The sequence below is a fragment of the Lycium barbarum genome, chromosome 2, assembly GCF_019175385.1.
Source record: "Lycium barbarum isolate Lr01 chromosome 2, ASM1917538v2, whole genome shotgun sequence".
In the NCBI taxonomy this organism is placed as follows: Eukaryota; Viridiplantae; Streptophyta; class Magnoliopsida; order Solanales; family Solanaceae; genus Lycium; species Lycium barbarum.
In genome coordinates this window covers 143,850,383-143,866,462 of record NC_083338.1, presented here as the reverse complement: position 1 = coordinate 143,866,462, position 16,080 = coordinate 143,850,383, and the positions used below count along the sequence as shown (strand labels likewise).

Genomic DNA, 16,080 nt, shown 5'->3' with positions numbered 1-16,080 from the left:
TCAACCTTAATGTGTTTGAGGACTTCTATAGCGATATCATATGAAAATAATAATATTAATAATAATAATAATGCTATACAAAAATTGAATTTCGTCACCTACGAACTTCAACTACGAAACTCGATCTGAAATGGGTCAAATATTCATCGAATAACTTCAAATTTTAATCACAATTTCAATAACATCCCAAATTTTGTTAATTTTTTCAAGCTTTTAAAACCCCCAAAAAAATGGAATTTTTAATTTTTTTTCACTTTAATTCAACCAACAATGTTTAGATCATAAACATGAATATCACTCTCAATCAATTTCTAAGCGTCAAAAGATGGACATCATAATCAAAAATTAAGAAATTATTGTTTTTTCCTAAGTATTTCATATTATATACAAAATGTGTTAAATAGGATAAGATCTAAAAATATGGGTTCTTTTTAGCTATAAGCTTGGTCAAAGTGATATAAGGGGAAAAAACCTCTATTTTTGAAGCCTGAAATAGTTTCAATTTTCATGTGAAAAACTCACGGATACACTTATTGGTTTGTCATAATGACTCATTGTAAGTTAATTATTCATCTGGTCCAATTTATACTATGATGTTTAATTGGGCACGTATTCAAATAACAAAGAATTTTTTTTAATTTTTTGGTTTCAATTCGAATTACAGCTATAGTCAACAACATGAAAGGAAAAAAATTAAATTTACGTGAATAATTTTTAACTGAAGAGGTTTCAATTCAAACCTTTAAGTAATTTTTTTTTAAGCCATAGTACATAATAAGTGTGAGTACATTGAAGACCAAGGATACTTTTGAGATTCACCATTTTGTCATACTTGCATGGCGATTGCACTAATATATTAGATTCCTATCGTTCCCATTGCTTCCTCTTACTCCGTGTATCTTCTGAATTGGTTAAACCTTCTTTCCTTCGATTGCAACTACTAAAGTGGTGAGAGTATAGACTTTTCGCTTGTCAAATTTTTTGAAGTTTGCCAAATTGTCTTTAAGTTCCCTTTACCTCTCCTTGAATCTTTGTTTCTCTGTTTTTGGGTTTTTCTAGTTACAGCTATAAGCGGGGACGAGCTAAGTGGTTGGCCGTACGCTATATATATAAGGTTGAAATCACTTTTAATGTGTATATATATATTAGACGTTGAATTTCTTTGACTTCTTCCCTTATGTACATATAGTATACGATGAACATGAGCATGATGCACTTTTAAGGCAAATAGAAAGGTTATAAAGTGAATGCTCTCCTAACACTCTCTAACAATTTTATCTCAGCTACACAGAACCTGTTCTTGTTGAAATTATCCTCCAATTGTATAATAAAGTAAAGTGTTGAACAGCAAACACGTGGGGATGTAGCTCAGATGGTAGAGCGCTCGCTTAGCATGCGAGAGGTACGGGGATCGATACCCCGCATCTCCATATTTTTGAGATTGAACGTAGCAATCTCTGTTTATTTTTTTCTAAAAATGTTCATGAAACTAGCCTACTTCCTAACCCGTTGTGCCATCTATACAATAACGATACTGAACATAATAGTAGTAAGAATGAGTTTTAAGTAGTGCTAACAAGTAAAAACCTTCGATCCGCCAATATTATATAATAAGTTCAACTAAATTATAGGCTTAATATATTTTCGATATTTCAATAGAGGTCCTCCTTTAGGTTCTTATCATCATATCCATTACACTTTTTAAATTGTAGGCTTAATGTATTTTCGAAATTTTAGTGATTACCCGCACCTTTGTACCTGTATTCGCCGATATACACTATTATATTGCTTGAAATAAATTACATGTAATTTTTTATGGCAACATGGTATGATAGCTGCAAAACATGATAAGTGGCATGCCACACAAGTAAAATTGTACTGATAATCCACAATTCTTTTTACATTGTCCTTTTATATAATTTAAATCCATTGTGTAAAAAATAAAAATCACGTATATTGAGTTGTCAAACGTGAGATAGGGCCGTAACTTGGGTCCTGCAAGCATTGCCCCATCTAATAGGCAAATTGAGTTGCAATGCCCTTTTCAAGCTGCTTGTATTTGTTTTGGAAATGTCATTTTATATCGTTTGATTTATAAGGATGACCATGGAGGAAGAGGATCTTAAATTTTTGACCCGGGTTATAAATTTTTTATTTATAAGGAGCAGAACTTCAAGTTTGACAAGTTTTGACTTTTGAACTTGAAGGTTTACCCACGAGGCTAGCACGGATTAAAAGTTTGAAACTATTCATTTACAAAGTCATTGGGTATAAATCCTGATTTATACCTGCTTCAATTTAATTGCTCGTCTGTCATCTGTTTTTGTTGGTTCTTACTTTTAACAAGAAAAAATAATTAAACATGATATTTTATGTACAAGGATGGTTTACGTGAACCTCATTTATTTACTAGTCTCTAAATGAAAAATGATTCTTTCGTTGTTTTGACGAATGCTAAAATATGCTTCATAAATAGTGTTGCACTAGTAATTAATTATCGATTTGTTGGAGTACCACTGAGGGTTGTGGTGGAATGAATAAAATTTCTATCCCTTAACAAGAAGCCTTGGGTTAATTCGAGCCATAGATATGAAAAAATCATGATAGGATGCGCTTTCCCCTTTGATGAATTTTACGTGACACAAATCTGAAATAATCGGAACCCTAATACAAATACCTGATACCGCCTGCGAAACTGATAAAAATATCGTCTGTGGGATATCATCTGATTGCACCAACTTTAGGTTAATGGTTGTCTCATTGTAAAATTGGTTATGGTTTTAATTAGAACAACAAAAAAGGAGAAAAAAAAAATCAGAGAAGAATCCACCACTAAACTAGAAGACAAAATGGGTTACTCAGATGGTAAAAACTCTCCACCACCAATTCAAAGTTTGTGGGTTTGAGTCATAGAGCAAAAAGGGGGGGCTCTTGCGGGAGGGATAAAACAAACGGAAAAGGGTCAAAAATATCCCTCTACTTTGAAAAAAGGGCTAAAAATATCCTCCAAACTAATTTTGGGTTAGAAATATTCTCCCATTATTAAACTTTTCAAACATACCCTCTTTTAACAGAAATATCCAAATCCCCCCAAATGACCATTTTTTTGACCCGTCCCATTATTAACCCGACCCAATAAAATATTAACCCCTAATCCACCGAACAATATCCAAACGTTCCCCATCCCTGTTGCTAAAAATCTGAATCCCAGTGGGTTAAATATGAACTATGATTGCTAAAATCGTCAATCAACAACTCCCAATATCATGAATGCTAAGTAAGAATTAAAAGTCTTTAGTGTCAATATTTTATTCCAAACAATTATCTGTACTCTCAACTTTCATATTGATACGTTTATCTCCACTTACCTTTGAATACAATAGAGTTCCATTCTTATTACAGTCGTGTCCAAATTGAAAGAGACGTAAGAACTAATTGAAGAATAGATTGTGGAGAAAGTTATAAATTGATAGTTCACCCAGATTCATTTTTTGACTTATCATAAATAAATTGTATTAGCACAAGAACTACTTAGCATTTGAGATATCATATTGTTGTTACAAGGCAGAGCCAGTAAGCTCCATCTTTTACTAGTAACTAGATGGCCTATGCCCGTGCTGCGCACGGGCCCAACATTTCGGATTACAGTGTATCTATGTATATGCAGTTGTGTTTAGATAATGATAATATATATATACACACATACTATGTTCAAAATACGATTAATATAACATTGTAGTTTGTGCTTCGTATCTAAAACTTTATTTTATTCGTGTTTGCTACGAAAATTTCTTAATACTTTTTAAAAGAGAAGATTTGTTTAAAAGAAAACTATTTTCTTCTCTTTGAGATAAAATAATAGCAATATTTAAGCATCAGTTGATACTTTCAATTAATTCGATTAATTTAAAAGTGTAAAATACTTATTATTTTTTATCAAATTTTGATTTGGATAGTTCTAATTCAAATTATTAAATTAATTTTACATGTTTGAAACGAAACAAAGTAGAAATTAATTTTCTATTTAAACGAAGAAATGCTATTTTTTAATTTTTGGTAAATATTCTCGGTTTAACTCATTTTACTTGTCATGTTGTCTTTTGCATGGTTTTTTTAAGGAAACGCGAATTAGAATTATAATTTGACTAATTTATCTTATTCATTATTTGATCTTCATTTGATATTAATCTCTTTTCACATTTATTAGAGTAAGAATAAAAATAAAAAAGTAATTAAATTGTATGTTATTTTTTAAATATATATATTTTAAGTATACTTATTTTAGTAAACATAATAAAAAAATGACATGGCGGAATAGAAAATACAGCAATTAAATATTTTGAAGAAAAGTAATAATATGAGGTCCATGTTTTTTGCTGTGCAATAATTTCATTTGCTCTCACTAATGGGTTAATATGCATGTGGCAATGAATCCACTATTATTGACTTGATAGGGATACTTTGGGAATTATATGAATATTGTTTGATTTTTTAGTATATGGGATGCACCTTTTTTTTTTTTTGACGTTGCCTTTTTTTTTTTTTTTAAATATGGGGTCTATTTTTTTTTTCGTGAGTTTGAAGAGGATGGGGTCCACTTTTTTTACATGAGTTTGGGGAGGGTGGGGTCCAGTTTTTTTTTTTTTTTTTAGAGTGAATGTCGACAAAGCATGGGTAAACTGATACTTCTATATAGTAGAAAAATAGAAATATAATAAAGTATTTCTATCTACTTTTTAGAAGAGTTGGTATATAAAGTATAAAACGTCATTTTTTTTTTGCCTTAAATAAAAAAGTGGGTGGAACCACAAAGGATTTTTTTATTCTTAAATAAAAAAAAATAGGACCGAACATGGACGACGATGCTGCCTCTATAAACTGACTCTTCTATATAGTAGTAATAGTAAAGTAATACATATAATTTTTTTTATCAAAATTTGATTTGGATAATTCTAATTCAAATTATTATATTAATTTTATATGTTTAAGATGAAACGAAATAGAAATTTGATTTTCTATTTAAATGAAGAACTTCTATTTTTTAATTTTTAGTAAATATTTTTTGTTTAACTCATTTTGCTTGTCATGTTGTTTTTTACATGTTTTTTAAGGAAACGTCAATTAGAATTAGAATTTCACTAATTTACCTAATTAATTATTTGATCTCTATTTAATATTATTTTTTCTTTTATGACATTAATCTCTTTTCACATTTATTAGAGTAAGGACAAAATGAAAAAGTAATTAAATTCTATCTTATTTTAATATATAAGTATTTTAAGTATGTTGTTGTACAATAATTTCATGTGCTCCCACTAATGGGTTGATCCACATGTGGCAATGAATCCATCATTATTGATTTAATTGTTTGATTTTCTGAGCACTTTTTTTTAACATTGTTTATTTTTTTAATATGGGATTCATTTTTTTAATATTAGTTGTTGTTTAATATATACGGGGCCCACATTTTTTTCCCAGGATGTGGTGGGTTCCACTTTTTTTTTTTTTTTTGTAATACTGGTTGGTGTTTAATATGGCGCCATGAAGAACTTCTATTTTTTAATTTTTAGTAAATATTTTTTGTTTAACTCATTTTACTTGTCATGTTATTTTTTACACGGTTTTTAAGGAAACGTCAATTAGTTTTATAATTTCACTAATTTAGCTTATTAATTATTTGATCTCCATTTAATATTATTTTTTCTTTTATGACATTAATCTCTTTTCACATTTATTAGAGTAAGAAAAAAATGAAAAAGTAATTAAATTCTATCTTATTTTAATATATAAGTATTTTAAGTATATTGTTGTACAATAATTTCATTTGCTCCCACTAATGGGTTGATACACATGTGACAATGAGTCCATCATTATTGATTTTCTAAGTATTTGTTTTTTAACATTGTTTGTTTTATTAATATGGGATTCACTTTTTTTTTTAATATTACTTGATTCTATTAATATGTGGTCCACTTTTTTTTCTTCCTTTTTTTATTGCTTGATGTTATTTAGTATGGGGCCCACCCTTTTTTTAAGGGACAACGGACGATGAAGCATGGGTCTAGACCCATGCTTCATATAGTTTTTTTTTTATTGGATTCACCTTTTTTTTTTTTTAATATTGTTTGATTCTATTAATATGGGGTCCACTTTTTTTTTTCCCGTGAGTTTGGATGTGGTGAGTTTCACTTTTTTTTTTTTATTGCTCGGTATTATTTAGTATGGGGCCCGCCCTTTTTTTTTTAAAGGTACAAAAGACTATATGAAGCATGGGTCTAAACCCATGCTTTATATAGTTTATTCTTTTTTTTTATTATTATTTTTTATATTGCTTGGTGTTGTTTAGTATGTGACCATCCTTTTGAACATTATTAGTTTGCACTATATATATATATATATATATATATATATATGTTCAAAACACGATTGATATAACATTGTAATTTGTGCTCCGTATCTAAAACTTTATTATATTAGTGTTTGCTAAGAATACAAAGTCTGAACTTTTTTTTTTGACATTGTTTATTTTTTTAATATGGGATTAACTTTTTTTTTTTTTATATATTGCTTGATTTTGTCAATATGAGATACTATGTTCAAAACACGATTAATATAACATTGTAGTTTGTGCTCCGTATTTAAAATTTTATTATATTAGTGTTTGCTACGGATACGCATGGTGTTTAATATGGGGCCCATAATTTTTTTTAACATTGTTTATTTTTTTAATACGGAATTCACTTTTTTTTTAATATTGCTTGATTTTGTTAATATGGGATCCACTTTTTTTTTCCCGTGAGTTTGGATGTGATGGGTTTCACTTTTTATAAGGGGGGCCCAAAATTTTTATTTTTTTTACAATTTTATTTTTTATTTTTGTGGGCCTGTTTAATACGGGGGGCCCAATTTTTTTTTTTTTATTTATGGAGGGCCCAGGACGGACTACGAAGAGTGAGTAAAACTCACTTCTCAATAGTAGAAATGAATTACTTTACATTATTTAAACAAACTTCAAATTACAGGAGAGAGAACATTTGTTTTTTGGCAACAAATGCACTCTTCAGTGGAAATTAAGTTATTACAAACTCTAAATTTGTAAAAGATCCAAAGAAACAAGCCAAATCCTCTTGTCTCCTCCCCCACCCACTCCCCAACCACCAAAAATGAATCCAGTAGCATACAAACTATGGATATGTAGAACTTCGCAAAAGACTACTGTCAGTCAAACATTTCATCTTTCTTCTTAAAATGCTTTGAAGTCACTTTCAGTACCTTGGTATCACTCGGGGAACGTTTGGGTATTGTTTGGTAGATTAGGGGTTAATATTTTATAGGGTCGGGTTAATAATTGGTCGGATAAAAAAAATGGTTATTTGGAGGGAGTGAATATTTCTGTTAAAAGAGGGGTATGCTTGAAAGTTTAATAACGGGAGGGGTAATTTTTTACCAAAAATTAGTTCAGAGGATATTTTTAGTACTTTTTTCTAAAATAGAGGGATATTTTTGACTCTTTTCCCCAAAAAAAAATTATAAAAGAAAAATAGAGGGATATTTTTGACTCTTTTCTCCAAAAAAAAATTATAAAAGAAAAATCACTAAACTCTAGCCGCTCAATTAGAAAGGATAATATAATAAGTTTAGAATATGATTCAAACATTTCTAAGCGGCTAGTAACCACTAGAGTATAGACTACTCAAGGTGTGGTAAATGTATGAGATTTTTTTCACTCCTAATAAAAAATTTCATGTTCGAATTTTGAAAACAAAAAGATCTCATCAAGTAATAATCGCGATACAAAGATATATACTTTTCAAAGAAAACCCCCACAAGAGTATCGCACTCGAAACGTGATAGCAGTAGACAATAATCCAAAATTGTAGACTCACTATCCTCAAGGCTCGAGCAATGTGCTTACAGTGAGATTTTGAATATAAAAAGGCAAATAAAAAAGTAATGAATGAGCATTAGTCATTATCTTAAGATGATTATATTATCCATTTACTAATCATCATGGTACCCATGTTATTCATTTTTGCCAACAAAGTCATAAACTGCTACCCTTCATCATGAAAAATTCAAAATACTTCTACCTTCTCTCTCAATTTTTTCTTCTGTCTTTGACATACTATAAATATTTTTTTGCTCCTAAATGGTATCATTTTAGGAACATTTCAAGTTGAAGAAAACCATTTATCACATCACACGTCTTCTTTTTCTTGATGACAAGTCCAGCTTGGGCAAGAAAAAATAAGGAGATAGCTAATCAAGCTTAGTGAATCATGCATTGGTCTCACCTTTGTAGCTTTTGAAACCCAAGTATATCCGCGTAAATACATCAAACGAGGATTTCGCCTGGACAGGCTCGAATCTGATTAGCCAATGGGTGAGGTAATAACTTATAAAGAAGACAATGAATAGTTGACTGGAGAAGATGATCAATCACATTGGAACTGAATAATAGCTCAGACTCCTATGATCGAGAAGGAGTGGAACGAGAAATATTTTGCTATCGCCAAAAGCCGGATGAAAAGATGTCGTATCTAGATAGAATGTCTAGAGTTGATCATTTCTCTCTAAATCCTCTTATGATGTTATGCGCTTTGAATATGTCATTACATCACATACATATATCCGATTTTCCATTGTTTCCATGTTCCTGTTCGTGCTCGGATAGAAACCGAACATGATTTAACCGGATCTACCGTCTTAAAAACTGACGTGATGGGAGGAATCGGATCAATTCTTAGAGTTCAATGGTTATGTACCAAAATTTCACCATGAGGCTTATATTAAATTCTCATCTTTTATTTTACTATAAACGAGTAAAAAGGACAATAATTTACTTATGTATGTTACTACCTTCACCTTATTTTCCAATTCGAGACATTGTTTTTAGCTTCAAGTTTCAACTACATAAAGTAGTGATAGGACAGGAGCACTTCCTTAATTACTTTCACCACACGACATTTTTGTCAGCAAAGCTACTCTGGCAGCATTGTCATTCGTCACATGCAAACCTAAAATTTACACATACATTCAAATCTTCCATGAAGGAATCCTATTACTTACAAGGCATCAAAATGATCATACTACCCTCGGATAAGGAGAAAACCAAAAAGAAAGAAATTATTTGTAATAAATTTCACAGTATTAATAACTGATAAACAAAAATTATTATTCTCTCTCTCAAAAAAAAAAAAAAAGCGCAAACAGCAAGTGTTCCGTAAAATCGAAGAAACGAAATTTGGGCAAAAACACATTAATTGGGGATTTACTGGTTAGTTTGGTCATTCTAATCCACCAAACTGTACCATGAGGTCTTTGTCTCCCAATATTATAACCAGGGGTTCATCATCATTTTAAAACTATAGAACTGCTTGAGGCGGATTTTGAATTTGAAGTTTATGAGGTTTATAACAATTTCAAGTTATATACGATAATAACTGAGTTCATAATTGAATATTTATAAGTATTTAGTAAATACTTTAATACATATGTAAAAGATACTAGGTTCCCGTGATCCAGCCAGCTACTTGCTCTTCCCGTCAATATAAATTATCGAGTAGTTATATTCATTACGACTTGAACAAACGAGAAGAAATTACCTAGAATTGACTGAGATCTTAATTATTAAAAGACTTCTGAATACATATAAAAAGTATATATCCTTTAAAATGTGACTGTAAAAATATGCTATTAAGAGTGAAATAAAAAGTTCAAACGTTAAAAGAGTTTGAAATGATACAAAGCAGGCTTTTGGACATGCGATTTCACCTCATAATTTCATCTGGTGAAATGAAATCCCAAATCATCCAAAAAGGCATGATTTGAGATTTCAAAAATTTTAAATGTAAAATTTGACCCATAAATTTATATTTTGTGAAAAAGGACTCATAAGTTGGTAAATATTTTCACTTCCTCATTTCATAATAAGTGGTGTTTTAGACATTTTAATTTTTTCCAAATTAAGTGGTGCTTTAGGATTTCAAGAAGTTTTTGGGCAGATTCTTCTAAGATTACCCTTATTTAAATAGTCAAGATTCATTAGCTACCTTTTCTTTTTCTAGAATGTAGTAAAACTTGATTAGGGGTACGTTAATAAAAATATTCTTACTTTTCTAGGAGTGAGCAATTTCTTAAGGGTTGTGCATGAGCTTAAAAACTCACTTATTATAGAATGGAGGGAGTAACAATTACTCCCACTAACCATTTACCAACATCATTAACTTCTACCAACTGTTATTTATGTGGGAGGATTATATTAAAGAGTAGTTATATTACTATTGATGTTAAAATTTTCTTTTTACTGAACTAAAGTTTGATTAATTGATGTTGTATTTTTTAGAAAGGCCTTCTAGTAGCGTCTTAATTTTGTTATGAATTATGATTTATTCATTTGGTAAGATTATATAAGAATTAAGAAAGTTTTGATAGTTTTAACAACTTGTGTGAATTTTATATCTATAAAAAAAAATACAATTTAAGAAATTTAAATTACATCTTCAAATATGATTTCTTCTCAGGATTTCAATCATGTCCAAACGGCTCCTAAATAGACTTAGATGGAGTGCTAGACATAATTTATGATTTTATTCAACAAAACATCTGTCAACACTCAAACACCCCAACTCCTTCCCCTTAAAAAACAAATACTCCAACAAGGAAACAGAGAATCTACAAACAGCTGCTATTCTGCAACTACTTTTGCCCCCCTCCCATACTTTTTCCCTGTCCAAAAACTATGTGTACTACCATGTCAGCTTCCAGACAAATTACTTATACTAAAATATGAATGTATACTACAGTAAACTAAAGAATAAATATTTCAAATATGGACCATTCTACTCAGATCTCTAAACCCCATATCACATAATCTAGAGCTTTCAACAGTAATTCTTGAGCTGTAAACAAGGACTGCTCTTTAGAAGTTGCTTTCAATTTTTTCATGTCTAAAATTCTACTAAAAACAGTGCACGTAAAACAAAGTTTTATGTTTTGATGGTAATTTCAATGCTTTATTCTCTTGTTTGTCTAGCCCTTTTCACCTCTGCATTTTAATTGTCATTTTGTAGTTTGTCTTCTTTAATTTCTGTTCCTAATTATTCTTCTGTTTCATTGGGTTTTAAAGAGTTCCCTTAGGATATTTTTTCTTTTCATTTTTGTAAATTTATAATCTTTTGCTAGTTTCAAACTTGCTTTCCTTTTTCAGATAAGAATCTTTTTTTGCCCACAGTAGATCTTTATCATCAATTCTTGATCTGATCCACAATGCATTTACCCTTTGCCTTTAAATTTCACTTTTTCTTGATATTTGTCATTTTTTATCTCTAGGGGTGAAAGGGTACTGAGAAAGATTTAAACTTTAGAAAGAACTGGACCTAAATTCAGATTCTTGGAGAGAAAAAGTATGGAAATATTTGAATTTTTCTTGATATTTGGCATTTTTCAGCTCTAGGGGTGAAAGGGTACTAAGAAAGATTTAAACTTTTAAAAGAACTGGACCTAAAGTAAGATTCTTGGAGAGAAAAAGTGTGAAAATTTTGAAATTTTGCTACTTTTTGGAGAAAAATGTTGTGTGCTTGTTCAGGAGAGCAATTTAAATTTGATGAGCGGCCACCAGAGTCTCCTGAGTCATTGGCCACTAGGGATTTCTCAGCTAGTGGCATTTCTTCCAGAACTGGAACAGTTGATTGGGATTCAAAAATTGATGATGCCCAAGTTGATGAAGTTGAATCCACTTTGAAAGAGGCACTTTCTTTGAACTATGAGGTAATAATAGCCCTACACAAATCATCTACTTTTATACATTTTACCCTCTTCCCCCCCCCCCCCCCCCCCTCTCCCCTTCCCTTTTAGAACTTATTTAGTTGGTGTTTGGCCATAGATTTCAAATATTTTCACTTTATTTGGAATTTATGAAGTTGGAGTTGAATGGGGTCGAGTCTGATTATACTTTTTGCAAAGGAGAGAAGAGAGCACTTTATTTAGAATTTATGAAACAAACACTAATATTGAAAAAAAGTGAAAAATTCTTATGGACGTTTCCTATAGTATTGGAATTAAAGATACAGATGATTCATATAGCCAACCGTATCTAGTTTTTGATTAAGGAGTAGTTGATTGATTGGTTTATTTTTTCACCCTATTAAGTAGCAGGGTCTCAAGCTTTATGTAATTAGATTTGGCTCTTTTGTTGTTGTTGGGTTGCAGGAAGCAAGAGCTTTGCTAGGGAGGCTAGAATACCAAAGAGGGAATTTTGATGCTGCCCTTCAAGTGTTTCAAGGAATAGATATTAGAACCCTATCCTCGAGAATGTCTAAAGCCATTGCTGAGAGAACGAGGCCCTTAAAACCGCGCTCCAAAAGTGATATCGTGCCTGCTGGTGTGATGTCACTGCATTCTGTGAGTCTGCTTCTTGAAGCGATTTTGCTTAAAGCAAAATCCTTAGAAGAGCTCAGCCGAATCAAAGGTGAAGCTGTTCCTCTTCATGTTATTTGGTTGTGCTATCGCTTAGCATTACATTTCTAGAAGACTGAAAATATTTTGTTATACAGGGTTTAGTCATTCATCTATTAGTTATTCCATCTTCTGCCCTACATAAAATACTACATAGTTTTCCTCATAACTTATACATGTTTAGTCGAGGATTGTAAGCTGGTAAGCAAACACCGTACTTGGTGCGTTGAATTTCATACATAGCAATGAAAAGCTACCAAACATGGTACTGGTTACTGGTTTTCATATGAATGGTTTACTTCCTAACCAGCAACCATACGATCCCTAAGGGTGTGTTGTCTGCTTTTTGGTACTGATATAACTGCATATGGTTTTTAATTCATCAGATGCTGCTAAGGAGTGCAAGATGATACTGGATGTTGTCGATTCAGCATTACCGAATGGAATACCGGAGGGAATTTCTGAAGACTGCAAGTTGCTGGAGATGTTTCATAAAGCGCTTGAGTTACTTCCGAAGTTATGGATACAAGCAGGGTATTTGGATGAAGCTGTGCTTGCATATCGAAGGGCTCTAGCCAAGCCATGGAATTTAGATCCCCAAAGATTGGCCTCTATACAAAAAGACTTAGCTTCCACTTTACTCTTTGGTGGGGTTGAAGTTGAGGTTCCTGCTCAATTTCAAGTGTGGGGTTTAACAGCCCCTAAAAGTAATTTAGAGGAAGCAATTCTCTTGTTGTTTGTACTAATGAGCAAAATGCTAAATGGTCAAATAGGATGGGATTCTGAAATTATGAGCCATTTGACATTTGCGCTGACAATTTCTGGCAACTTTGAGTCAGTTGCAGATCATATTGAGCAGGCTATTCCTGGGGTTTATACCCGAGCAGAGAGGTGGTATCTACTTGCTCTTTGTTACAGTGCTGCTGGTCAGAATGATACGGCTTTGAACATTGTCAAGAAAATTTCTGGATGTTCGGAAGGCAACCAAGAACCTCATGTTCCGTCACTTTTGTTGGGAGCAAAACTTTGTTCTCAGGATCTGCAGCACGCTCATGAGGGAATAAATTTTGCTCGTGAAGTAATTAATAACTTGGCCAAAAATCAAAATGAACATTTCTTAGTTCAGGCTCATAAACTTCTTGGCGTCTGTTATGGAAATGCAGCGAGAGTTTCCCTTTCGGATTTTGAAAGAAATTTCTGCCAAAGAGAAGCACTGGCTGCCTTAAACTCAGCTTTTACAGTTTGCAAGGAGGATGATCCGGAAATTTTGTTTAGTCTTGGATTCGAAAATGCCATCCAAAGAAACTTGACTCTAGCTTTTAATAATGTAATGCGCTACTCAGAAATGTCGGCTGGAAGTACAGCGAAAGCTTGGAAATTGTTGGCTTTAGTTGTTTCTGCAGAACAGCGATTCAAAGATGCTGAAGACATTGTTGATCTTGCTCTCGATGAGACTGGACAAGTTGACCAAATGGAACATCTCAGATTAAAAGCTGTCCTTCAAATATCTCAACAACAGCCCAAGCAAGCCATCGAGACATACAGGGTTCTGCTTACTTTGATTCAAGCACAGAAGGAGTCCGCGACAAATGATGAGGTACACAACATTTTTTTAACTTTTTGGTAGGGCCTATAAGGGAGAATAATGCTGGTGCTAAATTTTAGCACAGTGTTTGGTTGCAAATTTAAGTCTGGTACAACTAATAGCAGTATTACTTATACACGCTACTCAATACTATTCTTATACACAGTAAACCATGAATTATCAATATCAGTACTATTCCTATTCTAATACACCCTGTTCAGTACTAGTATTTAGAAATTATGCAATGCATGTTATTTACTACGACAAACCAAACAGTTGATAAAAAATAACGCCAGCATAACTAATCCTAGCATTACTAATACGCAATTCAGTACTATTCTTAATTTCTTATACGCCCTACCAAACGACCCCTTTGAGAATTCAATCTCCTATACCAGCGGAGGATTCAATTCATATTATTCTGACAATCTGATATATGAAATCCATGCAATTCAAAAGATGGAATAATTTTTGGCAAGGAGATTGGAGATTATAATTTTCTTGTTTTGAGCTGCAGGGAACTTCTCAGAGAAGATTGGAAGTTGAAGCATGGCTCGATTTAGCAGGGTTATACACGGATCTCGAGTCATGGCGTGATGCTGAATTATGTATAAACCGAGCCAAAGCAATTCGATTTTTCTGCCCTCGGAGATGGCATGCAACAGGTCTAACATAACTTTGCAAAATATATGAAGTTTAGATGTATCCTTGTTGTTTTCTATTGGTAACTAAGCATGCGTCTTTAAATACCTTTAGGTGCATTATTTCAAGCTAAAGCAAGACATAAGGAAGCACTTGTTGCCTTCTCAGTTTCTCTATCGATAGAACCAAATTATATGCCCAGCATTGTTTCTACAGCTAAAGTGCTTGTGAAGATGGGTAACGACGCGGTCCCTATTGCTAGAAGTTTTTTAATGAATGCTCTGCGATTAGAACCCACGAACCATGAAGCGTGGTTTAACCTTGGAATGCTAGCCAAGATGGAAGGCTCGGTGCAGCAAGCAGCAGATTTTTTCCAAGCCGCGCATGAGTTGAAGCTTTCTGCTCCAGTTCAAAGTTTTGTCTGATAGAGACTATTAATTCGAGGCAGAAAATGAAAACTTGACTTCGGGCATCCATCCAGTTTTTGTGAAGCAATCCAAGAAGCCTAGCAATTTGTTAATAGAATAGACATTTTGTAACTGATTTGTGAAGGCGATGGATTTTTTGATGTATCAGTGGGAAAAGATCTTCGATAGAAAGGTCTATCTGGTTCTGTAGAGTTTTGAACCTGAACAGTATATATCGATGTTGAACAACATCTTTGACAGCCTAATGGACATGCCTTGCAGCCTTGGTACCTTGATCAGTGTATATAACAATTGCAATTTTATTGCTAGCTTTTGGACCTAATATCTAGACAACTGAATTCAGTCACATGATATCTTGATCCCACAGTTGATTTGCTTCAGTTTACCAACAAGCACTGAACATTTCCAGCAAAAGTACTTTTTGGCAATGAAGGTATAAACAATGCATCTCTTATTCTGTGGTTAGGTAACTGCAATGCCCTGATACAGCAGATTGCAACTGTGAAATCATATAAGTCCTCAAAGATTTGAAATTAACATCATGCTGTAGGCACTAAAACTAGCATTTTGCTTTTACAGTATGTATACTAATGATCTTTTTAGCTTAATAACTAGTTTCATAATTTCCAGTCTTGTTTCTTTACTGTCTTAGAGTATAATTGTTTATATTAAAATCCTAGATAGTATATAGACAAAGGAAATTCAAAGCACAGGAAAAAGAATATAGAGAGTGAACCATCTTAATTGCATTGGAAAACATTTGAATATTAGCCAATGCCTAAATAAAACTGCTAAAGATATATAATGCTATAAAAAAGGATAAAATGCTTACTTTGTTAATAGCTTGAGAGTTTTTATTGCACTTCTGAAAAATTAATTTGACCCTTAAAAAGATTATTGTGAACATTTTCTTCATTTTACTTTGTATATTTTTTCTCTATATAAAGTTTTGAGCTTATTCAAATTTTG

The 16,080-nt window shown here is 32.2% G+C and overlaps 1 protein-coding gene and 1 non-coding gene across 2 annotated transcripts; both read left to right on the top strand.

Annotated features, from left to right (window-relative positions):
- The first annotated feature begins 1,357 nt into the window (after positions 1-1,357).
- Positions 1,358-1,430, top strand: TRNAA-AGC (transfer RNA alanine (anticodon AGC)). Its single transcript has one exon. It is a non-coding gene; the product is annotated as a tRNA-Ala (tRNA).
- A 9,190-nt stretch (positions 1,431-10,620) lies between these two features.
- LOC132627769 (protein NPGR1) lies at positions 10,621-15,433 on the top strand. The gene is made up of 5 exons (XM_060343345.1): positions 10,621-11,769; positions 12,211-12,469; positions 12,843-14,053; positions 14,559-14,706; positions 14,798-15,433. The coding sequence occupies exons 1-5, from the start codon at positions 11,569-11,571 to the stop codon at positions 15,106-15,108; spliced, it is 2,130 nt and encodes a 709-aa protein (XP_060199328.1). The 5' UTR covers positions 10,621-11,568; the 3' UTR covers positions 15,109-15,433.
- Positions 15,434-16,080: the final 647 nt, after the last annotated feature.

Coding starts and splice junctions, on each gene's coding strand:
- LOC132627769 (XM_060343345.1), top strand. CDS start 11,569: ATGTTGTGTGCTTGTTCAGGAGAGCAATTTAAATTTGATGAGCGGCCA. Junction 12,470..12,842: donor AGAGCTCAGCCGAATCAAAG/GTGAAGCTGTTC, acceptor TTAATTCATCAG/ATGCTGCTAAGGAGTGCAAG. Junction 14,707..14,797: donor TCGGAGATGGCATGCAACAG/GTCTAACATAAC, acceptor AAATACCTTTAG/GTGCATTATTTCAAGCTAAA.